The sequence below is a fragment of the Trichechus manatus genome, unplaced genomic scaffold (genome assembly GCF_000243295.1).
Source record: "Trichechus manatus latirostris isolate Lorelei unplaced genomic scaffold, TriManLat1.0 scaffold00056, whole genome shotgun sequence".
In the NCBI taxonomy this organism is placed as follows: Eukaryota; Metazoa; Chordata; class Mammalia; order Sirenia; family Trichechidae; genus Trichechus; species Trichechus manatus.
The window spans coordinates 8,852,090-8,876,963 of record NW_004443992.1 but is presented as its reverse complement, the minus strand read 5'-3'; the positions used below and the strand labels follow the sequence as shown (position 1 = coordinate 8,876,963).

General features: G+C 40.1%; 2 protein-coding genes across 4 annotated transcripts in view; one reads left to right on the top strand and one right to left on the bottom strand.

The window, feature by feature from the left end:
- STRADB (STE20 related adaptor beta) overlaps positions 1-10,174 on the bottom strand; it is a 21,683-nt gene extending 11,509 nt beyond the window's left edge. For both annotated transcript variants that reach the window (XM_004378223.3, XM_023732994.1), the window contains exons 1-4: positions 10,003-10,174; positions 6,667-6,775; positions 4,854-4,934; positions 308-407 (exon numbers count right to left, since the gene is read on the bottom strand). In XM_004378223.3, coding sequence (XP_004378280.1) covers positions 308-407; positions 4,854-4,934; positions 6,667-6,678 — 193 coding nt within the window. In that variant the 5' untranslated portion in view covers positions 6,679-6,775; positions 10,003-10,174. The remainder of the gene's footprint in view (positions 1-307; positions 408-4,853; positions 4,935-6,666; positions 6,776-10,002) is intronic.
- A 288-nt stretch (positions 10,175-10,462) lies between these two features.
- The window catches only part of TRAK2 (trafficking kinesin protein 2), a 66,781-nt gene continuing 52,369 nt past the window's right edge, over positions 10,463-24,874 (top strand). For both annotated transcript variants that reach the window (XM_023732993.1, XM_023732992.1), the window contains exon 1: positions 10,463-10,671. The gene's annotated coding sequence lies outside the window, so the exon portion shown is untranslated. The remainder of the gene's footprint in view (positions 10,672-24,874) is intronic.

Here is a 24,874-nt window from a genome sequence, read left to right as displayed (position 1 = left end):
ACACACACACACACACACACACACACACACACACACACACACAAATAATGAGTGTTTAGACTATTTAGTGTCTTCCTCCTCTAAAATACTTCTTGGGAAAGTAAAAATTGGAGATAGTAATCTTGAGAGAAATCTAGTCTACTATTTTAGGACAGACGCAAAATTAATGGGTCCATTTGACTGACACAGTTAACATTTAGTTTTATGCTGCAGGTGACAAGAAAAAAAACACTTGCTTATAAAACGATCTTTTTGTCATCACTTTCTAACAATGGAGGGCCAATTATGTTAAATCCAAGATGATTACCTATTTCCACTTGAAGTTCATAGTGAGAAACATTAGCGGAACTTATCACTTCACTGGCTCCAGTGGATGGAGGTAACCAGGAAAGGGTTGGCTCATCAACCTGCAGTTTTTTAAAAAATGAATACAAAATAGGTATAAACAAACTTCCTTGGTTCTTCAATTTTGTCCCCCACCTTACCTCTATATACAATACTGATACTGTATTTTCAAACACACATGCTCATTAGGAAGGCATTAAAAGATAGCCTCCAAGACTGTTTTAAGAGCTAAAACGAGTTTATTAATTGTTAATGATTGATGTCAGAAAACTATTAGCCTGTAAAGGGGTAAAGGACAGGAAAAGCAGATTTATAGGCAGCAAGGAAGACTTTCCAGTGCAATTTCCAGTAAGCATTTTTAGGAGGAGCTAAGAATGGCTGTTAATTCATCAGGGTATCTAATAAATATATCCAGGGGAGAGCTTCAGGGACCTGTGAGGAATACTCTATGATTGTGCTCTTGTTTCAAGGGTTGCCAGCTATATCCATTACACATACAAGGTACCTGCTCTGCTTATGAACGTGTTAAAATTTAAGGAACAATTTCCACACTGAAGTATATTAAAATTGCTGAAAAATTTTTCCACCAGATGAAATAAATCAGAAGGGAGGTCAGAAAGTAAAAAAGATTCTAAAAAGGTTAAGGTGCAGGAAAATACTGCCAGAATGCGTAAGATAGCTTTGTTATGCACTGATGAGTACTATGGTAGAGGTGTGTGCTAAGTTTTATGGGAACAGAGAAGATGGAGCATCCAACCAGACACCTCTGGAAGTCAGGAAAGATGGAAAGAAGAGCTGGATTCTGAAGAATGAGGAAAAGTTTGCCAAATGTTCTAGTCAGTATAAACAGCAGATGCTAACCCTGGCTAACTTAAGCAGAAAGGAAATTTTTTGAACAATATTGCTAACTCACAGAATTATTGAGTGGAGAAATAGACTTGGAAGAAACCAAAAGAAGTGGAGTGACTAGAATGTGGCAGTGAATTTAGGTACACACAGGAGAAAGAAGAGGCCTAAACCACTGGTAATATGATAGCCATGAGGAGCTCACAAAGGACGCCAGTGCGCCAAAGGACACTTAGGAGCTTTTACAGGCACCAACAGGTGGCAGGAATCTTGTTACTGCCTCCAAGGTGGGGAGAAGGGAGAAGGGGAAGAAATTACATTACTATGAGCTAGGAATTGTGCTAACTACTTTTCACATCCTTGATCACTTTTAATCAGGAGAAAGAGATGGAGTTTGCAACAGTGAAGGAAAGATTACATGTTCCCTCAACTTTTAAGACAGTAATCTTGAGCCCCTGGTACAGATCCTAAAGGGGAATATTGTTCAAGAGTGATGAAAGATTATAAAAAGTAATTACACTATTCAATTGGAAATAATCCCAATGAAGAAAGAAAAGAAGAAAAATCTAAATGTATCAACTTAGAACAGGTAGTCTTCAGACAATCTCAGATTTAAAGAACACTTATAAGAGATGGAAAGAGGAGCACTGCCCGCATACTGTCGACGGAGAGGGAGCCTAACCTTTCAAGCTTTAAGTTTTGTAGCTTAGTTGAAAAGAACACCTCCTAGGTGGAGAAATATCCATGAGGCTTTCCAAGAAATATGCCTTTAAACTTATTTATTTGTATTCCTTTGTTTTGATTTCATGATTGCCAAGTAGGTGGTCACTTGATGCCCACAAAGGTCTGCTTACAGCAAAAGAAAGTACCAGGATATGAATTTCAAGTACTTTGTTACCTTGCATTAGTTCTCCATTATAAATTAAACTGCTTCTAATTAATATTTGGTTTCCCATGGATCTTTACTATAAGCAAAGAATGGACTGATGATACACTCTAAGGAAACTAACCTGTGACACTGTGGGTTTATACATCAGTCTAATGAGCTTGGTTAATATGGATCTTGTGCTAAGATATGGATTCACTTTGGGTTTGCTGACAAAATCCAGTTTCTGATCCTGAGAGTCTGAGGAACAGAAACTGAATCATGGTTCCATAACCAAGGCAGTAAATGGCACTGTGTAAAGTGTTTTTGGAGAGATCCTGCCAGGCTTTAACTTGTGGTGAAACATACCCTTCTATATTATTATTTGCTGTGACGGAGCTCTTTTTCCTATTTGAATCTCTACAACCCTCAGAAATATCATAGAGAACATTCCTGCATGGGTTGGAAATAGGACTAGATGGCCTTTAGGAAATTACTACAATGCTAAAATTACATTTAAAGGCAGCAGTTCAACTCAAAGCATTACAGTCTATCATTCTGTAAAAGTTGATTACAAAAAATGGGCTTTTCTGCAATTAGAGGTGTTTCCAAATTTATAACCCTTTAACCCGCTGCCATCGAGTCAATTCCGACTCATAGCAACCATATTGACAGGGTGGAACTGCCCCATGGGGTTTCTGAGGCTCTTCTATATATCCTTATGGAAGCAGACTGCTTTTTCCTATAGAGCGGCTGGTGGGTTTGAACCACTGACCTTTTGTTAGCAGCCAAGTGCCACCAGGACTCCTTCAAAAGTTTTTAACCACTGTGCCACCAGGGCTCCTCAAAAGTCATGGGAGACACAAATCATTTGGAAAGCCAGGATTGTCCTCCAAATATGACACTTTAATACAAAATTTAATCCTGTTTCTAGGGTCCGCGCCAATGGAGAACTACAAGTTGTCCAGATAAAAGACAACAAATGGTGTTATTAAGCATGGCTCAGGGAGTGTTGAGGAAGGTTTCTCTAATTACCAGGAGCCAGTCTCCAGGCTGGTGTCAACTTACATTATACAATGTCTCCAATTTATTCCTCCACAAGAGACTTCAGACAGGTTATGATTCTGCTTCCCATATTTAAGATTCTAGTCTAACTTCAATGACAGATAGAGATGGGAGATTTAGCTCCTTAAAATATAAAATGGCTTTAACCTGAAGGTTTGAAAGAGTCACACAGCACCTATAGAAGTTTCTCAAGTTCTAGGCCTCTCTCTTGGTAACAGCATGGACACAACAACAAACGTGTCTCTGAATGTTACCTCAACCTGAAGGGTAGTACCTGAATGAAAACTAGGGTTGGATACTACAGCCTATCATACAGAAGGACAGATAACTAGAAGACTCCAGAGTATTAGTGAATGAAAGCTAAAATGACAAATACAAAAACAAGAGAAGACAGAACCAGGATAAGTTATATACAGGATTAATTGGGTTTATTTTATTTTATAGCAAATAAGCTTTTTCAGGCTCCATTTTGTAGTATAAAATAAGGATTAAGGGGGGTGGGAGGGGCAGGAATATCCTAGAGAAAGAAATATTGATTCCCAAACATGTTCCTTTAAAAATTGTTTAATGATCACTATATATCAGAGATTGCCCAAAAGAGATAAAGATGAATAAGGGAGGATGCCTACTTTCATGAAGATCATGTTATAGTTGGAGAGACACATACATCATTGTGAGATAATACAGTAAATGCCCTTTTACAGGAATGTCTAAGATAAGTGGGAGCATAATGAAATAAAAGGTACAAGAAGAAAGGTTTCAGAGATATGTGACCCAACTCATTATGAAGAGGAATTTAAGAGACAGAAAGAGAAACGTTATTTCAAGCCAGAGAGAATATTATGTGCCAAGATTCAATGGCAAGAAATGAAGCTCAAAAATTAGATTCCACACCATTTGATGGCAACTAACAACAACATACCATGCCAAGAAGTTCAGAATTTATCCTATAGGCTTTGGAAAGCCAATGAAGTTCTGAAGCTGGAAAGGGACATAAGCAGTCTTGTATTGACAGTAGTGTTGAAAACTGATCTGAGTGGTAGGGAAAGGCTACAGTGTGTTTAGAGGATTAGAGGCAATGAATCCACCTGCAGAAGTCCAGATGAGAGATGATGAGACTTGAGTAGTAGCAGGGTCATGTGAAGGAAGAAATGGACTTAAGGGCATTTCAGAGACAGACTCCTAAGTCTTGGTGTATAGCTAGATGTGGGGGGTAGAAGCTGAGTGAGGATGGCTCCAAAATGTGTGGCTGGGGTGACTTAGTAGATGGGTTTTCATTAGCTACAGCAGGGAATACAATGGGCTGGTGAGGTTTAAAAGAAGATTAAGGTTTTAATCAAACTAAATAGAAACGCCTTTGAAAAATCCAATGAGAGGTATTCCAGACACGTCTGGTGCCCAGGAAAGAATCTAGGGGTACAGCTAAAATTTGAGAATCATCAATCCTGCATGCTCCCATGATTCTTGCATAGCCAGAAGGAAACCTGGGGAAGCTACAGGACAATCTGAAATCTGAGCAACTAAAGCCATAGAAATAGGTGAAACTGCTTAGGGAGAGCTGGTTTAGGCAGAAAAAAAGAGGCCAATTGCAGAATCTTAGAAAATGGCAGGAGTAGAGAAAGAAGAAACAGTAAATGACACTATAGAGAAAAAGAGATATAGGAGAAACAGGAGTGAATGGTATTGTAGAAGGCAAAGGAGGAGCATTAATTGTAGTGACCCATATTCTTACCAAATATTGATGGATACTGGTTTCAGACTGTTTTTCAGGTCTGAGTGATTCAACTCGTGTTCGTGAAGTGCAGAAACAATCCTGGAAATTCAGAAATGCACTAAGTAAGTGAGGAATAAGTCACAAGGTAAATAGCAGTGTTGTGTGGATACAAAAAGATCTTGTGACTGGGATGGGGAATGGAGAGAAAGGGCAGCATGCAGGTACCTAGAATTGAAGCCAGAATCCATGCAGTGGAGATATTCCACACGGGGCAGAGGAGAGACGGGGCTGGGTGTGCAGAAGGCAAACTTCATATCTGTTATAATTTTACTTGGGGATATCTCTGATCCTTGCCCTCTCTTCCTTAGAAGTCATAATATCAATTCATTCTTACTGCTCGTGTTAATTTTTAACCCTCTCATCATCTTTGAAGTTTTTGTCTGAATATTTAGCTAAATATTATTCTACTGTACTCATTATAATCATTTTTATTTTGATTCTCAGATATTTTTTCTTCTTAAGTGTAAGAACCATTTTTGTCTACATTAAACCACATATTGAGTGTATTTGGAATCAATTTTGCTTCTTAAGGTGATAAACATTTCTAACTCCAATTCAAAGCAACTTAAAAGAAACAGACATATTTCCACGACCACAACTTAAAACTTCCTGCATTGTGACCCATGGTCCTATTATAGCATATTGCCAATAAAGAAATGTAACATCTACATGTAATTTATCACATCTTTAACTAGTGGGGCAAAGCTTGCCTTATACTACTTAGTAAGAAAAGGCATGTCAAAAGAAAAGTATAAACAAATTGTATGAGAGAACTTTTATAATCAATTATTTTCAAGCATCTCATGAACAATCATTTTTATATGAATATTAACATACTAACATCAAACAAGTCTCTGAAGTCCATCGATATGTCTACTTGACAACCCTTTATAGTCAGTTACTTAGAATAAATCAAACCACTTTTTTTTAAAAATATGCCAAAATTTCTCACTAATCAAACTTCTCACTTAGCCTATATCACTGATATTTTAAGTTGAACACTTACAACTTGTATACTTTATCAATCTACCACAATAATTTGGTATACGTTTCCATTGGTTTACATAAAACTCACCCTAAAGAACAGAAGCTAACAATTATCAAGACAGCTGTAGAATAGATTCTTTTGAAAAGTTTCTATTGGTTTATCTAGGTGAGTAAAATTCACAGTAAAAGTTTTTGAAATATCTGAAGATACATATTACTGTTTTTTATATTGAAAATAACTATGAGCTATGTTACTTATATATTTGGTATTTATAAATATTTTGCAACCTTCACCCTGAATTTTTACTTAGGTGGACACCATGGATCTAATATAAACAGCGAACAAGTTGGCATCTATACAACTTATTACATATTGATTCAAATGTTTTTCGTTGGTTGTTAAGTCAAGATGCTCATTTTTAATAATATTTTGCTTGCCTTTAGTCAGATGAAGATTTGTAAAAGGGATTTTTGAAAGATTTAAAGGAGAAGGCATAGCTAACTGGATGTGGGAGGCATATCTAGGTACATCATATGTCTGAGAAAAAAGGGATAAAGGAAAAGAATAATGAGTATATCAGAAAAGTAGAGGAGAAGCTCTTTTTGAAAGAGACAAAATCTCAGTAAGAACTTAATTTACTTCTCAAGACCAGAAGTCACTGAGGTCAAAACAACAACTCAGAACATAAGAATATCCAATCAGAACATGCCTTTTATATGGTTCTGCACTAATATTTAACTACTCTAATGACACAAAATTAGATTCATCTTAACAAAAACTTACCAAAAGAGACATTGAATCGCTTTAGTTCATAGAAAGTGACAAAAATCCACCTATTCCAAAGTAGAAGATCTTTGTTTTATCTTCCTTTCCAGATGTAGATAATATCCCACTATAAAAAACAAAAGCAAAATAATGCTTAGATTTACACGAAAGTTCCTTGAAGAACTATTTGCCATAAACAACAACAACCTGTTGCTGTCTGACTCATGGTGACCCCATGTGTGTCAAGGTAGAACTGTGCTCTATAGGGTTTTCAATGGCTGATTTTTTTTAAAGTAGATCACCAGACCTTTCTTCCGAGGTGCCTCTGGGTGAACTCAAACTGCCAATTTTTAGTTTAGCAGCTGAGCGTGTTAACCATTAGCCCCACCTACCCACCCAATATTTAGGCAGCTATTCCTTGACACAAGGACTGACACAATTCCTGGTAAGTGACTTCAAAGAGCATTTCTGTCTACTGAACACTATTTGGGATCTAACATCACAACAGAAGAGTAGAGTGAAGGGAGGCTTTGAATGTTTCCAAAGTCTCAATATACTTGCATCTCTCCTTTTCCATCTTGCCTATACTACTTTTTAAAAGAACCCTAGGCAAATGTGAAAGTAACACAGGAAAGCAAAGTTGGACCCAGTTTTGATATAAACAGTATCACATATAAATGTACCTCAAGAATTTCCAATGGTTCTACTTATAAGTAAACTTCAAGAAGTTCCAAAGCTCCCTGGTCTGATTAATTACCTATTAAATCATTTGGATCTCAGATCAGCAAATTTGGAAACATACCATATCATGTTTAGAAAAAAGATAAATGCAATTTTTATTTAAGTTTTCATGTGAAAAAATATTCTGTAGGCTGAATATTTTTCACCTTACGATTAAAATTCTCAATTCTATTCTTGGAATTTGTTAACAGGTATGCAAATAACTCCTGTCCACCTTCTTCAGTCGAGTATGAATCTCAAAAGGTTTAAAATCATAATTTCTTCAGATTCTTCTATATTGCCTTAGAAACATCACCAGAAGTTTCCGTATCTTTCCTAACAGAAAGGGTGGCAATGTTCTAAATTTGCTAGTGTTGGATGTCCCCTTCCACTTAACCAATACCACCTCGTTCATCTAAATTGTGCTTTGTTATTTCATTTTAATAAACTCTCCAAATTTGATCATGGTATCTGCAAATACTTGAGTAAAACGAAAAAGATTTTATAAACCACAGATATTAATTATAGAACAATATCCAATTTTATTTCTGAGGAAAGACATGAATTTATTCAGGATGTTCACTACAAATCAAAGGTACAGAATGGGATGATGAGGGACCTGAAAGGTTAAGTATTCCGTCATCTGCCATTCATTATCATCAATTTAATGGGCTGGGGTCTGCAGTGCTACAAAAAGGGGGAAAGTAATACCTTTCGGGGTGGTTGAGATCAAACGAGATACACTAGTGACCAAACATTGTATTAACATAAGAGCTTGACAGGTGTCCTAAAGGTACACTCAAATATTATGAGTAGCAGTGCAAAACGGTAAAACTCATTTGGTGAGCAAGTTGGCAATCTTTCAATAGCCATAAAAATGCTCATATCTTTTGACCCAGTAAAATTCTAGGAAACCCTGGTGGTGTAGTGGTTAAGAGTTGGCTGCAAACCAAAAGGATGGCATTTTGAATCCACCAGGCGCTCCTTGGAAACCCTATGAGGCAGTTCTACTCTGTCCTATAGGGTTGCTGTGAGTCGGAATCGACTAGATGGTTACGAGTTTGGTTTTTAAACACCCATAGAAAGTCATTACATTGTTATCTGTATTCATTCCACAGATGTTTTCTGAGCATGTAGCATGGACCAGAAACTGTGCTGCGCACTGGGTGCCCCCACTGGTGATCTGGACAGACTGAGGCTCTGCCCTCTTGTAGCTTACCTTCCCACCGACAGGTTAGGGATGTCGCTATTAACTGAATTTTCTGATTATCACGGTTTTGTATCCTGCTTTTTCTCACTTGGTAAGTTTTCTTAAAGGAAAAAAAATTCAAACTCCATTATATTATCTGTTTCTCAGGAAAACATAGAAGAAACAGACACAATCTGTGAGGCTTGTTTGTACTGAAGGGCTTGTTCCACTGGGATGGTTTAATCCCAGAGGTTTTTGCATTCAATATGCCAAGACAATTAAGGGATAATTTCACAAGACATTTTGAGGCCAACGCAGCAGCTGTGCCTTTTAAAACACTGCTGCACAGGGGCGTGCTGTCATTTTTCTCCTCCATGCTCTTGTGCTATGTATGAATATAAATCGTTTTAAAAAAAAAAAAATACTTAAGAGACCTATATTTCGACATGCATTCACGAGTATATCAGCGTGGTCCCTTGCCCTTGTATCTAAAAAGCTAATTTTGACAAAGCAGTTTAATTTGTTCCATAATGGAATGGCTTGTCCGAAGGTTTTAATCTGATAGGTTAACACGTACTGTGGACACCGAAGGGTGCCATCTATTTACAGAAGTCGGGTTTTGAGTTAATTTGAACATCCAACAGAGGCCATTATTACAGAAATATAAAGTAACTATTTAATTGTCTTTGTTGAACTTTAAAATTGCTGTAACTTTCAAAGTGATCTTGGGAATCCATAAAATCAACAAAAATTATAGCAACGCACAGCTCAATAAAAATTTTCAAACTTGGTATGGTGACTCATGCTTTCAACAAATATTTACTGAGTGCCTACTGTGTGCCAGATCCTGATCAAATTTTGAGGAAAAAGGTACTTGACACAACAAACCCACGAGGGAGAAAAGACAACGCTGAACTTAAATACCAAGGACAAAATGACGCTTGAGCATTTAATTTTGTAAAAGGTTCCTTCCTAGTCTGGCATTTGGAGGACTCTGCTGCGAACTCACAGACGGTGGCATGAGACATGGAGCGGGGGCCAAAGGGTTTCTTCCGCTTGGAAACTCCACCAGGCCACGAGCGCGGCCAAAGGTTAGAGCTGGGGGGCGGACAGGGAGCCACGGGCGGCTCCGGCCCGCGCACCTGGCGCCTCTGACCCCCGTAGGCACCGCCCACCCAGTACGCAGGTGCCTCCGCCGCCGGGCCGGGCTTGGAGGCGGCTGGCCAGGGCTGCCAACAGATCCGGAGGTGCGCGGGGCGCAGGGGCGCTCGCCACGCGGGGCTGGACTGCTGGCTCCGCTCCGTGGCCGCCCGGGCTCGGGCTCGAGGCGGGGCAGCGAATTCTGGCCTCGGACTGCTCGGGGCGCGTGCGGATCTAGTCGAGCACCCTTCCGTCCCCGACCGGCCTCCAGACCTTCCCTCCCCGGACCGGCCTCCCCTCATTACCCTGGCGGCGACCACGGCCAGCGACTCTCTTCAGGAGGCCCGCGGCGCGGGGCCGGGGTGGGCGCCGGACCCCGGGAATCAGGGATCCCGGCCCGCGGAGGGGCCAGGCGATCGCCCTAGGCCCGTTCCCTCGTGAGTCGTGGGGTGCAGGAGGTCGTGGGGCACGACAGCTACAGGGACCGTCGGCCTGGAACTTTGCCCCAGCCCCAGGCAACCCGCCGGGACGGGATTCGCCCCACCCCAGCCGGGTCGCGGCCCCGCCTCCCGCCTCAGAGCCGGGCCTCGAGGGGGCGGGGCCCTCGAGCCAAGGGAGGAGGGGAGGGAGGCGGAGAGGGAGGCGGACGCGAAACTACTCCGGGCGATGAGGGGGCGGGGCGGACAGGAGACTACAACTCCCGGCAGGTCGTGCGCTGGCGCCGTGGAGGCTGCTGGGAGAGTAGGTCCCGTTCGCGTTTCCCTGGTTGTGTAGAGGCTGCTATTGACAAGCCGTCGCTGCGGAACCGAAGTCGCCGAATGATGATGTTGTGAAGTCGCCCGCCAGTCCCTGCCGCGCCCAGGCGGTTACTGGCAGCGGTGGCAGCTAAGGCTGCTGCTCTCAAGCTGCCGCCGCTTTAGGGGCTTCTTCCTGAGGGAGCGCAGGCAGAGGGCGGAGGAGTTCGGGTCACTTCGGTGAGTAACCTTCCAGCGCCCGACCCGAACTTGCCCTTGCCAACTTCCCCTGAAGGCGGAGGAGCCTCCTTGTCCCGCGCCTCTCGCTTCCTCGGAGGTCACGCGTGGAGACTGGGGCAGGAGGCTGGGTATGGGAGGGCTGAGTCCTTCCCGCGTCGCGGTGGAGGAGTGGGTCGTATCCCAAGTGTGGGTGGGGGAAATGATGGGCGCTGAGCTGTGGCTGCCGGGTTCACCCCAGCTGCACTTCGGCGATTGGCAGCCGCTCATTCTCCGCCGGACAGCGTCCATCTGGAGCTACATCCTCCAGCAATGAGCAGCTTCGATGTCTGGAAGTTAAACCTTAAACCTCGGTCGCCATCTGTGATGTGAGCAGGAGGAGAGGATATTGAAAAGAGCCCCTGTGTAGAGTTGGGCATTTCTTGCAGTCGATTTTACGCCAGGTACCTCACGTCTTTTAAAACAAAAACGGCTGACTTTAATTTCAAGCGTAAATAATGGATATTGGCAGATGTCCTTGTTAGTGCCAGCAGAAAAATAATCTCCCAAGCACTTTCAAACATTTTGGGGTCATAATAATAGAGCTGAACTCAGTTACTTGCCCACACACCTTTATACCTACAGTTTCTGTGGCAGAAAAAAAGTAACTTTTCACTGTATATTCATCAAGCTAGACTGCAGTGTAAGAACAAAATGAAATGGACCCTTCCAGTTTTTTTTCGTTCATTTCAGTAAAAATTTTCCCTGCTTGCTGTTGAATTGGAAGTCTGAGCTTCAGTGATCTTTAAATAGCATTTTAATAGTGGTGACATGACACTTCTAATTGTGAAGGACATTTAATGGTGAGGAAGGGCAGGGATGAAGACACTTTATCATCTCAGCAGTTATTCTGGCTTTCTATTTTTAAAATTAAATTCAACAAGCTAGCAAGCACATAATATATGAAAGATAGTGTTTCATTATCTTATTCATTTTATTTTTATTCATACAATAAAAGAGATCAGAAAGAACCAACATTTGAGTATGGTACTTTCAGTCTGCCAGGCACCCCAGCTATGAACTCTACAAGCGTTAGATCATTTAGTCACTATTAACAACCCTCTTGCACTAATCTGAGACTCAGATTTTGCTAATGTAACAGAATGAAGATTCAGACGTGGATCTGCCTTGCTTCAAAGCTGCAGGTCAAGTAACTTGAAACTACCTCAGAAATTACTGACATTAAAGGTTGAATAGTTAAGAAATATTTTCCAGCATTATTTCCTAATACTAGTTCCAGAATGCCTTGGACATCTAGATTAAGCTGTGGACCTCTGCTTTAGTGCTTTTCAACAGGTTATTCTCTGTGCCTGCAATTCTTGTTGCCCAGAACTACAACTCCCGGCAAAACTCAGTCCAAATCTACCTCAGTTTACTTAAGTAAGAAGTAATAGGATTGGACTTTTATCTCAAAGGTCCTTTCCAGTTCTAAGCTTTTGTGATTCCACAGTTGAAAATATGAGCTAAGGAGTCCAATTCTCCACTGAAAATATTTAACATTTATAGTCAAAAAGGGTAAAAAACTTAAATTTTTTTTTATTTCAATACCCGGAATACGTTAAACACCAGTATAAAGAGTGAGATATGATAACATATTATTTCATGTTTATTTTGAGTTCTGTTTATGTCATTGTACCAGCTTTTGAGCCTCTTTAGTTCCATTCTGTTTTATCAGTAAGAAATCTGAGGCATTAAGGTAATACTCAAATTTAAAAGACTCAGTAATTGAAGGAACTTAATTATTTATGGTTCCCAGTCATATATATTCAGACCTTGAGTGTTCTGTAATGTAATAAACATTTATCTAATACTATGTTTTAGATGCCCGTCTAAATGTTTTACCTATATTAACCAAAAGGTTAGCAGTTCGAATCCATCAGCTGCTCCTCGGAAAAACCATATGACGCAGTTCTACTCTGTCCTATACGATCTGTCACTATGAGTTGGAATTGACTCAGTGGCAGCGGGTTTGGTTTTTTTGGTTTTAACTTATCTTTACATTAGTGCTGTGATATGTTTTATAGATAGGCAGCTGAGGCAAAGAGAGGATAAGTTAACATGCCCGAGGTCACTCAGCTAGTAAGTGGTGGAACTGGGTTTCAAACCCAGGCAATATCAGAATCTTTAATATTTGTCAACTGTTTTTATATAATTAGGTCATTTATCTTTACAATACCTTACATAGAGTGGAAACTCAAGTTTAGTGACTTGCCCAAAGATAATTAAATGGCGGAACTAGTGTTTGAACCTATGCTTCCCTTATGCTCTTGCCACTAAACAAGATTGGAGATTTGAGCCCACCCAGAAGCACCTTGGAGGAAAGCCCTGGTGATCTACCTCTGAAAAATCAGCCACTGAACCCTATGGAGCACAGTTCTACTCTGATGCACATGGGGTTGTCATGAATCAGAGTCGAGTTGATGGCAACTAGTATGGACTATGTACTGTGCTAGGTGCTAGGGATATAGTCTCTGCAATCTGAAGAGGGAAAGACAGTTATGGTAGTGTATTGAGCAGTATGATAGCATTGTACAGAGAGCAGTGTACAAAGGTGCTATGCAAGTAGAGAGAAAGGGCACTGAAAGGAGACTGGGCTTGGATGAGTCATGATAAAACAAATTAGAATTAGCCTGGGCAGGGAAGAGGGGGAGAAGTGCTGTAGCCAAAGGCAGTGGCATACAAAAAGGCTTTGAAATGTGGCCGGGTGATTAGGTTTCATGGTAAAGAGGAGGAAAGAAGTGTTGAGAGATGAAGCTGAAGTCTATGCTGGGGCCAGAATAGGAGAATTTTTGCATGAGATACTAAAGGGTTTAAGCTTTATCCTCAGAGGGATGAGATAGAGGGCATTTCTAGCAGTGGAAAAACATTAGATTTGCATTTTAGAAACTACTGTTTGAGCCTTGTGGAAAATGGATTAAAGAAGGTAAGACTGGAAGCAAGGAGTCCAATTAGATGGCTGTTGCCACAGGAAGCTGAACTGAAAATTTTCCCAGAATATTGAAATGTCAAACTAAAACAGCACCATTGTTAACATAAGGAAGAACACAGCTTACCCGTAGGGCATACGTAAGAAGATTTAGGAAGAATTTTTATATAGCTGTATCTAGGAGCCTTGGTGGTGCAGTGGTTAAGCGCTCAGCTAGTTCCCCACCAGCCACTCCATAGGAGAAAAATGTGGCAGTCTGCTTCCCTAAAGGTTGTTGTTACGAGCCATCAGGTCGGTTCCAACTCATAGCAGCCTCATGCACAGCAGAATGAAACATTCCCTGGTCCTGTGCCATCCTCACAATCATTGTTATGTTTGAGCCCATTGTTGCAGCCACTGTGTCAGTCCATCTTGTTGAAGGTCTTCCTCTTTATTGCTGACCCTATACTTTACCAAGCATGATGTCTTTCTCCAGTGACTGGTCCCTCCTGATAACATGTCCAAAGTAAGCGAGACGAAGTCTTACCGTGCTCTCTTTTAAGGAGCATTCTGGCTATACTTCTTCCAAGACAGTTCATTCTTCTGGCAGTCCATGGTGTATTCAGTATTCATCACCAACACCATAGCACAGATGCATCAGTTCTTCCTCAGTCTTCCTTATCCATTGTACAGGTTTCACATGTGTATTAGGTGATTGAAATTACCATGACTTTGGTCAGGCACACCTTAGTACTCAAGGTGACATCTTTGTGTTGTTGAATATTCTCTCATATTGAATATTCTCTCAGACTGTCTCATCACTGAATATTCTTTTATATTTGAATAAAGCTTTATGACTTATAGAAAGCAAAATGCCAAAAGCAAGGTTTGATGGATAAGGTTGTGTGTCAACGTGGCTAGGCCATGATTCTCAGTGTTTTGGCAGTTATGTAATGATGTAATCATCCTCTATTTTGTTAGCTGATGTAGTTATCCCCTATTTTGTGATCTGATGTAAGCAGCTAATCAATTGAAAAGGGAGTTTCCTTAGGGGTGCGGCCTGCATCCAGTGTATATGGATGTTCTGGCAAAGGTCGTGTGCTCTGGATTCTTCATCTGACACATCCTTTGATCTCTGGTTCTTGGGACGTGAGCCAGCAGCCTTCCACCTGACCTGCAGATCTTAGAATTCGCCAGCTCCCACAGCCCCGTGAGTCAGCAGCCTTCCATCTGACTAGCCAATTTGGGGTTTGTCAGCCTGTGCAACCACGTGAGTCAGGAAAAGACTCCTGACACATGGATTTGGGACTCACCAACTTCCACAACTGCGTGAGCCATTTCCTTGAAGTAAATCTCTCTTTCTATATTTGTGGAACCCTGGTGGCACACTGGATAAGAGCTCAGCTGCTAACCAAAAGGTTGGCAGTTTGAATCCACCAGCTACACCTTAGAAACTCCATGAGGCAGTTCTACTCTGTCCTATAGGATTGCTATCAGTCAGAATCAACTCGATGGCAACAGATTAGGGTTAGGATTTTCTTTATATTTGTGCTTATATATATATACAGGCTTCACTGATTTTGCTTCTCTAGAGAACCCAGCCTAAGACATTTGATACCGAGAGTGGTTCTAGAGGAACAGAATCATAAGGATGAGTGTTCTGAATTGGTTCTCAAGTCTGGCTAGTATTAAAGGCACTGATGACTCTGCATCTAGTAGTATAGAGGGCACTGCTAATCGATGGTGTGAAGTGGCAATAGGAATACACAAAATATCACCACCAATGGATCAAGTATTTGTGAGAGGCAAGGCTGTGGGTGATTGCATATTTGGTACTTTGGATCCCTGACATGTGGCTTAAGGGCTATTATGGTAGGAAAAGCCAAGCAGAATCCACTAGAACTGCTCCTACCTAGGAAAATAGTAAACCAAGAGTAATACTGCATTCCTGGAGGGATTACAGAGATTACTGCACCATCAAGGACTTGAAGGATGCAGGAGTGGTGATTCCCACCACATCCCCATTCCACTCGCCTATTTGGCCTGTGCAAAAAATGGATGGGTCTTGGAGAATGACAGTGGATTATCATAAACTTAACCGTGTGGTAACTCCAATTTCAGCTGCTGTTCCAGATGTGATTTCATTGCTTGAGCAAATTAATACCTTTTCTGTGTGACGGCAGTGGGTTTGGTTTTTGGTACCTGGTATGCAGCTATTCATCTGGCTAGTGCCTTTTTCTCCATACCTGTTTCAAAGGACCACAAGAAGGCTGAATAACAGAGTGCTTTGTATTTTTACTTTGTGCTGCCCGGCTTGAGCTGTATTATTCCTCGATAAAATTCCTTTTCTTTCACTGCTAACAGGGTACGAGATTTTCATCTTTAACAACTTAAATTTCTAATATCATTAGATTTTAGATCTAATCTAAACCCATTGCTGTTGAGTCCATTCTGACATATAGTGACTTTATAGGACAGAGTAGAACGACCCCATGGTGTTTCCAAGGAGCAGCTGGTGAATTCGAACCTCTGAACTTTTGGTTACAGCCGAGTTCTTAACTGCTGTGCCACCAGGGCTCCAGATCTAATTTAGAGTATTAAATTTTAGATCAAATCCAGATCATTAGATCGAGATCATTAGTGCTCTCCCCCATTAGATCTTAGATATTAAATTTCTTAGCTCTTTAACCTCCCTTAGATATTCTTTGGAGAAATGTGCATGAGGAGAGAATGCAGTAGCTAGAGACAAGTCTAGAGTTTTGGGGGCTACTTTATAAAATTTTATTTTATCTGTTTTTAATAAAATGAAAGATTTTTGAGTGTGTTAATAGGCCAAGGAAGAGGGTGAAAGTAGAGGAGGATAAGGATAACCGATGAAGCAAGGTTAGAGAAAGCAGGAGTAGAGATTTTAAGTAAACCTGCATTCCATTATTTTTTTATCTAGGTAAACATATACACATGATTCACAAATCAAAAGATGTATGCTCAGAAGTAAGTTTCTCTCCCCCTTTGACCTTCCAGTCACCCAGTTCCTCTTCTAAGAGAATTACAAATTTACACTCCTATCAACCTGTGCAAGTGCATGATGGAGATAATGTTTGTACTTAATTTTCAAAGTTTAGTGAGAAAGCTAGATATGAATGTACATGGATTTTTAGTGGAAGGAATGAGAATTAGAGAAATAGAGAACAAATAGAGAGTCAGAAATGAATGAGAAAGATGTGGTATGAAATTACTTTAGAAGAGAAAGGACATAGAGGATCGTGGAAGGTATGTCTATGCTAGGAAACCCATGCAGTAGCCCCATTTCACGTGGTTTTGTGACCTTTTCAGAACTTAACTACTTCTCTTCCTCCTCCTCCTCCTTCATCTTCATTGAGGTGAAATTTACACAGCATACAGTTAACTATTTTAAAGTGAACAATTCAGCAGCATTAGTACGTTCCCAGTATCGTGCAACCACCACCTCTATCTAGTTCCAAAACATTTTCATACCTCAAAAGGAAACCCATACCAGTTAAGCAGATGCCCCCCCCCCCCAATTCCCCTTTGCTCCTAGTAACCACCAATCTGCCTTCTGTCTCTAGGGATTTGCCTATCTGGATATTTCATATAAACAGAATCATATAATATGTGACCTTTTTTCTCTTAGCATAATATTTTTGCGATTCATCATCATTGAAGCATGTATTAGTACTTCATTTATTTTATGAATGAGTAATATTTCATTGTATATATATGCCACAATTTGTTTATCCATTCTTCCATTGATTGGCATCGGGCTGTTTCTACCTTTTGGCTATTGTGAGTAGTACTGTTATGAATATGTGTGTACGTGCATTTGTTTGAGTACTTGTTTTCAGTTCTTTTATGTATATACCTAAGGTTGGAATTGCTGGGTCATAGGGGCCATTACTCATTTCTGGGTGTCATGGATTGAATTGTTTCCCCCCAGAATTCATGTCAACTTGACTAGGCCATGATTCCTAGCATTGTGTGGTGGTTCTCCGTTTTGTTATCTGATGTAATTATGTCTTGTAACTCCTAACCTCTATGCCTGTGGTGATGGTCCCATTTGGGAGTGAATTGTCCCTTATGTTAATGAGGCATGATTAGGTTATATCAATGAGGATTAGGGTGGGATGCACCAACCTTGCTAAAGTCACACCTTTTATCTCACAAGAGATAAAAGAAAGGAGAAAAGAGCAGACAAGAGGGACCTACTACCACTAAGAAAGAAGAGCGAGGACAGGAGCGTGTCCTTTGGATGTGGGTTCCTTGCATGGAGAACTTCCTAGACCCAGGGGAAGATTAATGCCAAGACACTTGGAGAACTCCAAGGAACACCAGGCCCACAGATGTTGAGAGGAGACAAGGACCTTCCCCCAAAGCAGACAGAGAAAGCCTTTCCCTAGAGCCGGCACCCTGATTTCAGACTTCTAGCCTCCTAAACTGTGCGAGAATAAATTTCTGTTTCTTAAAGCCACCCACTTATGGTATTTCTATTATAGCAGCGCTAGATAATTAAGATACTGGGTGATTCCTGTGTTTAACTTTTTGAGGAAATGGCAAATTGTTTTTCACAGTGGCTAAATCATTTTATATTCCCACCAACAATGTACAAATGTACAATGTACAGTTCTCTACATTCTCGCCAACACTTGTTATTTTCCTTTAAAAAAAATTGTAGCCACCCTAGTGGATGCAGGAAGCATCAAAGGAGGATGGAAGGAATATATAGAGTCACTGTACCAAAAAGAATTGATCGACATTCACACATTTCAGGAGGTAGCATATAATCAAGAACCGATGGTATTGAAGGAAGCCGTCCAAGCTGCACTGAAGGCATTGGCAAAAAACAAGGCTCCAGGAATTGATGAACTACCAATTGAGATGTTTCAGCAAATGGATGCAACGCTGGAAGCTCTCATGTATCTATGCCAAGAAATTTGGAAAACAGCTACCTGGCCAACTGACTGGAAGAGATCTATATTTGTGCCCAGTCCAAAGAAAGGTAATCCAACAGAACATGGAAATTATCAACAATATCATTAATATCACACACAAGTGAAATTTTGCTGAAGATAATTCAAAAACGGTTGCAGCAGTACATCAGCAGGGAACTGCCAGAAATTCAAGCCAGATTCAGAAGAGGATGTGGAACAAAGGATATCATTGCTGATGTCAGATGAATCTTGGTTGAAAGCAGAAAATACCAGAATGATGTTTACCTGTGTTTTATTGACTATGCAAAGGCATTTGACTGTGTAGATCACAAATTATGGATAACATTGTGAAGAATGGGAATTCCAGAACACTTAATTGTGCTGATGAGGGACCTGTACATAGACCAAGAGGCAGTCATTCAAACAGAACAAGAGTGTGGTTTAAAATCAGGAAAGGTGTGCATCAGGGTTGTATGCTTTCACCATACTTATTCAGTCTGCATGCTGAGCAAGTAATCCAAGAAACTGGACTATATGAAGAAGAACACAGCATCAGGATTGGAGGAAGACTCTAACAATCTACAGTATGCAGATGACACAACCTGGCTTGCTGAAAGGGAAGAGGACTTGAAGCACTTAACTTTTAAAGATCAAAGACTACAACCTTCAGTATGGATTGCATGTCAACATAAAGCAGAAATCCTCGCAGTTGGACCAATAAGCAACATCATGATAAATGGAGAAAATAGTGAAGTTGTCTAGGATTTCATTTTACTTGGATCCACAGTTAACACCCATGGAAACAGCAGTCAAGAAATCAAAGACTCATTGCATTGGGCAAATCTGCTGCAAAAGACCTCTTTAAAGTGTTGAAAAGCAAAGATGTCACCTTGAAGACTAAGGTGGCCTGACCTAAGCCATGGTATTTTCCGTCATATCATATGCATGTGAAAGCTGGACAATGAATAAGGAAGACTGAAGAAGAATTGATGCCTTTGAATTGTGGTGTTGGTGAAGCATATTGAATATACCATGGACTACCAGAAGAACCAGCAAATCTGTCTTGGAAGAAGTACGGCCAGAATGCTCCTTAGAAGTGAGTACAGTGAGACTTCATCTCACATGCTTCGGACATGTTATCAGGAGGGACCAGTCCCTGGAGAAGGACATCATACTTGGTAAGTATAGGAAGTAAAGTATAGTATAGGAAGACCCTCAACGAGATGGATTGATACAGTGGCTGCAACAGTGGGCTCAAACATAGCAATGATTGTGAGGATGGCGCAGGATGGGACAGTTGTGCATAGGGTTGGTATGAGTTGGAACTGACTCGATGGCATCGAACAACAACAAGTGGGTATGAAGTGGTATCTGATTGTGCTTTTGATTTGCATTTCCCTAATGATTAATGGGAGTCTCTGGATGGCATAAAGAGTTAAGCACTCGACTGTTAACTGAAAGACTGGCAGTTGGAACCCACCCCAAAGTGCCTAGGAAGAAAGACCTATAATCTGCTTCCAAAAGGTCACAGCCTTGAAAACACTATAGAGTGCAGTTCTACTTTGCACACATGGGATCGCTGTGAGTTGGAATCGACTGCAACTGGTTTGATACTGGAATGACGAACGATGTTGAGATCTTTTCATATGCTTGTTGGCTATTTATATATCTTTGGAGAAATGCCTATTCAAGTCCTTTGCCCATTTCCAAATTGGGTTGTTTGTCTTTCTGTTGTTGAGTTGTAAGACTTTATATATTCTAGATACTACACTGTTATCAGATTTGCAAATGTTTTCTCCACTTCTGTAGGCTGTCTTTTCACTTTCTTCATAATGTCCTTTGATGCGCGCAAGTTTTTAATTTTGATCAAGTCCAATTTATTTCTTCTTTTGTTGCTTATACTTTGGTGTCATATCTAAGAATCCATTACCAAATCCAAGGTCATCAAAATTTACCTGTGTTTTCTTCTAAACCTATAGAAAACATATGTTAGTCATCCAACGTCATTCTTTTACGTGTGGATATATCCAGTTGCTGAAAGAGCACTGTTTGCTCAAGAGACTGTTCTTTCTCCATTAAATGGACTTGACACTCCTGTCAAAAATCAATTGGCCATAGATGTTTGGTTTTATTTCTGGATGTATGGTTAGTTCTGTTCCATTGGTCTATCTCTTTCCTTATGCCAGTACTAGTAACTGCTTCTTTATATTTAATATGCAAGTCAACTTAGAAAATGGATTTTTCCAGACTTGTCAAAGATTCATCACTTATGTAAACACATATTCAGGTTACAAGTGTCAAAGCTCTGCTTTCTTCTCCTGTTGTTGTCAGTCATAAGCATATTGTGTGTGATCCTTTGGGGTCTTTCAGAACAGTGATATAAATCAAAACAAAGTGAAGCTTGTTGGTTGAAAAGAGCACAGTTTGTCTTGAGGAAGGGAGAAGGAGGAGACTGGAAACCAACTAAAATGTCTCTGAGATAGTACTACTGTTCCTAAGGCACATAATTTAGGAACTTTTAAGAAAACGTTTCTTTTCACCCATCTTGTCTTTCTCAGCTAATGCCAGGCTAAGCCACTGAATTTGCTTTTGTTTTATTTTAGTCACAAAATTGAAAGATTACATTTGAGGCTTATAAGATAGCAGTTGTAAGATTTTTAAAGTAGATCTCTGATTATTTCTTATTTGATGTGGGACTTACTTTAAATGCATTCATATTCAGCTGCAAATGCTCGTAGTGGATGTCTTAGTTACCTAGTGCTGCTATAACAAGTACCACACGTGGATAGCTTTAACAAAGAGAAATTTATTCTCTCACAGTCTAGTAGGCTAGAAGTCCAAATTCAGGGTGCCAGCTCCAGGGGAAGGCTTTCTCTCTGTTGGCTCTGGAGGAGGGCCCTCATCATCAATCTTCCCCTGGTCTAGGAGCTTCTCAGGCACAGGAACCCTGGTTCCAAAGGAGGTACTCTGGTCCTGGTGCTGCTTTCTTGGTGGTATGAGGTCCCCCATCTCTCTGCTCACTTCTCTCTTTTATATCTTCAAAGAAATTGATTTAAGACACAACCTAATCTGGTAGATTGAGCCCTGCCTCATTAACGTAACTGATGCTAATCCCTCCTCATTAACATCATAGAGGTGGGACTTACAACACATAGGAAAATCACAACAGATGACAAAATGGTGGATAATCACACAGTACTGGGAATCATGGCCTAGCCTAGTTGATACACGTTTGGGGGGGACACATTTAATACATAACAGTGGAGAACATAATAAAACTAAGCAATGAGCCAGATGATTCAGTTTTAGCTTTCCTATGAGATTGACAACTAGTTCTTCTTAGTTATTACAACTAACATGGGTACTGTATTATTGATGTAAACGTGGTCCCTTTAAAAGAAAACTCTTATACAGAGTTTTTCATAAAAAAATACAGTGTTTTCATTCGACTGTCGCAATCTTAGCTTGATTTTGCTTTTCAGGGCAATTCATTTAGTTGATGTTGGACTGAAAAATCTAGAATGTACTAATAATCAACTTTTTAATTAAGTTACTTCTTTATTCAGTGTATTGATATTTTTAGTCATTAAGCTTATCGTTAGGCATGTATTTCAAGTTTACTGTGTGTCAGGTGCTGTTAGGTTTTGGGAATACAAAAATAAGATACCTTCCTTGAAGGAGCTCACAGTATAGTGAGGGCAAAAGGACAAGTGAGCATGTAGTCTGGGATCATTCAAGAAAAGGGGGTCAATGAACACTGATAAAGAGTATAATCACAATGAAACACTTAAAATTTTCCTAAGCCTCCCCCACCCCATGTTTGTAATCTAGTCTGTATTTTCCTATAGTAATTAACAGTAAAATCTTCTCAAAGAGAGAAGTGAGAAGGAGGACCTATACTCTTCTTGGGAGACAGAAAAGAAAGGGCAGAGTGTATTCGTAGCCAGCCTAGGGAAAAGAATACTAGGTGAGAGAAGCATTTGGCAGCAGTGCCATAGGAAGAGAAGAAAGCCAACTAAATCCCTGGTGCTGGAGGGGTAAAACAAAGAGGTACTGGGGAACCAGCCAAGGTCAGAAAAACAGGTCCTAGGGTTCAGTCTCAAGCCTTATGGGTTCTCTGATAACCTGGTTATCTGGTTTCTCAAGCCAACAGCAGGTTAGAAAGGGGAGAAGCATTCTGGCAACCGTCAAGTGTAATGGCTGATAGCCTCACAGTCAAAGAGGAAACTAAAGTAAAAGTTGACTTAAAAATCTCAAAAAATTAGCAATTTGGGGCCCTTCATTATAGGGACAAAGAGTTTATAATCCTGGAGGATGTCGTTATAGTCATATGTTATAATCTAGTGATTGCTGTTCCTAGTAATGACCCTCAGTCATCAAATTGTTTTCAGTCTACAAATAATGTGTACTTTTTTCCTATAGCAGTTTGTTAGACTTTTCCCATTACCATGTGTTGATGTTAGAGGGAATACACCTTGCCAGCAAGATTTATAAAGTAAGGAAATGGTGGAAAACCAAAAAAAAGATTTTGTTTTTTGCCACAATGTTGTCAGTCTCCTTGTTAGGTAATTTTTGCAACTTCATTTTAACTGATGGATTTAATTGATATATTCCTGCACGTACATCTCTTATTGAAACTCATGAGAGGCCTACGTAGATTTTTGTAAACTGTGAGAAGAAGCCTTCAATTTTTCAAATGCTCTATCATGTTTCTTTTGTAGTTTAATTTTTCTCCCCATTACAGATTACAAGAATATAAGGATACACTCATTCGTTTAACAGATATTTATTGAATGTCATTTGCACAATATTAAGATGTAGGTAGACTTGAAATTTATCCAAATGAGCATTTGTTTTTAATGCATAGTATTCCATTTATTTTTAGCAGCTCAGAACAAGTAGCAGACTTATTCCAAATTTATAGTAATACATCTGTATTATTTTCTTGATACTGTAAAATATCCCCTTTAAAGGAAAAATCAAACTCAGATTTGAAGTGTTGTCCTATTAAAGATAAGTATGATGCACATAAAAACATACACAGATCATTCTGCCTCATCAGAAATACAGTACATTCAAAGTTGGGATCAGATAACTCATTTCTAAAAGCTTAGCAAATATAAACTATGAAGAAATTGGGGGATTATTTTTATTTAATCAGGAATCAATATGTGATTAAAAAAAAAAAAAGAAAGCAGCATGTAGGGGTAGATTTATATTAGAATTATCTGTTGTTTTTGTTGTGTGCCATCAAGTCAATTCTGACTTAGTTGACCCCATGTGACAGAGTAGAACTGCACCATAGGTTTTCCTAGGCTGTAATTCTTTACAGAAGCAGATTGCCAGGTCTTTTCCCTGTGGAGCCGCTGGTGGGTTCAAACCACTGACCTTTTGGTTAGCAGCCTTGTGCTTAACCATTGTGCAACAAGGACTCCTTAATTATCTCTGAGACTTTTCAAACTACACATATTCCCTGTCCCGCACACTCCCAGCCTTTTGGCAATAGAGCTCAGAGGTTAGAGGCTCCAGCTTTGGAAAAACACAGACTTGGGTTTGATTTCTGGCTTTTACTAGCTTGGACAAGTTAGTTAACCTCAAAGGCTCAACTTCCTTATATTTAATAAGTGAATATCCAATAATAATACCGTAGTCATGTCATATTGTTGTGAGGCTTAAAGAGGATCATGTGCATAAAGTATTTAACACATAGTAAGTGCTCGATCATTGTTAGCTGTTATTATTCGAAAAGATTGAATTTATAATAGAATTGAGATTATATTTTTTATCAAATATTTTTCACTTCAAACAGAAAGCTGTATCTTTATTAAAATTGTTTATCTTTATAAACTGATCTTAGAAAACTTCTATAGTGCTGGTTTCATTTGGTATATATATTCTGCACTTGTTAGGTGCTGTCAAGTCAGTTACTACTCAGAGCAATCCTATGTACAACAGAAGGAAACACTGCCTGGTTCTGTGCCATCCTCACAATCGTTGCTATATTTGAGTCCATTGTTGCAGCCACTGTGTCAGTCCATCTCATGGAGGGTCTTCCTTTTTTTTGCTGACTCTACCAAGCACAATGTCCTTCTTCAGGGACTGGGCCCTCCTGATAACATGCCTAAAATATGTGAGACGAAGTCTCTCCATCCTCACTTCTAAGCAGCATTCTGGCTGTACTTCTTCCAAGACAGATGTGTTCGTTCTTCTAGCAGTCCATGGTATATTCAGTATTCTTCACCAACGCCACAATTCAAGTGCATCAATCCTTCTTCGGTCTTCCTTATTCATTGTCCTGCTTTCACACGCATATGAG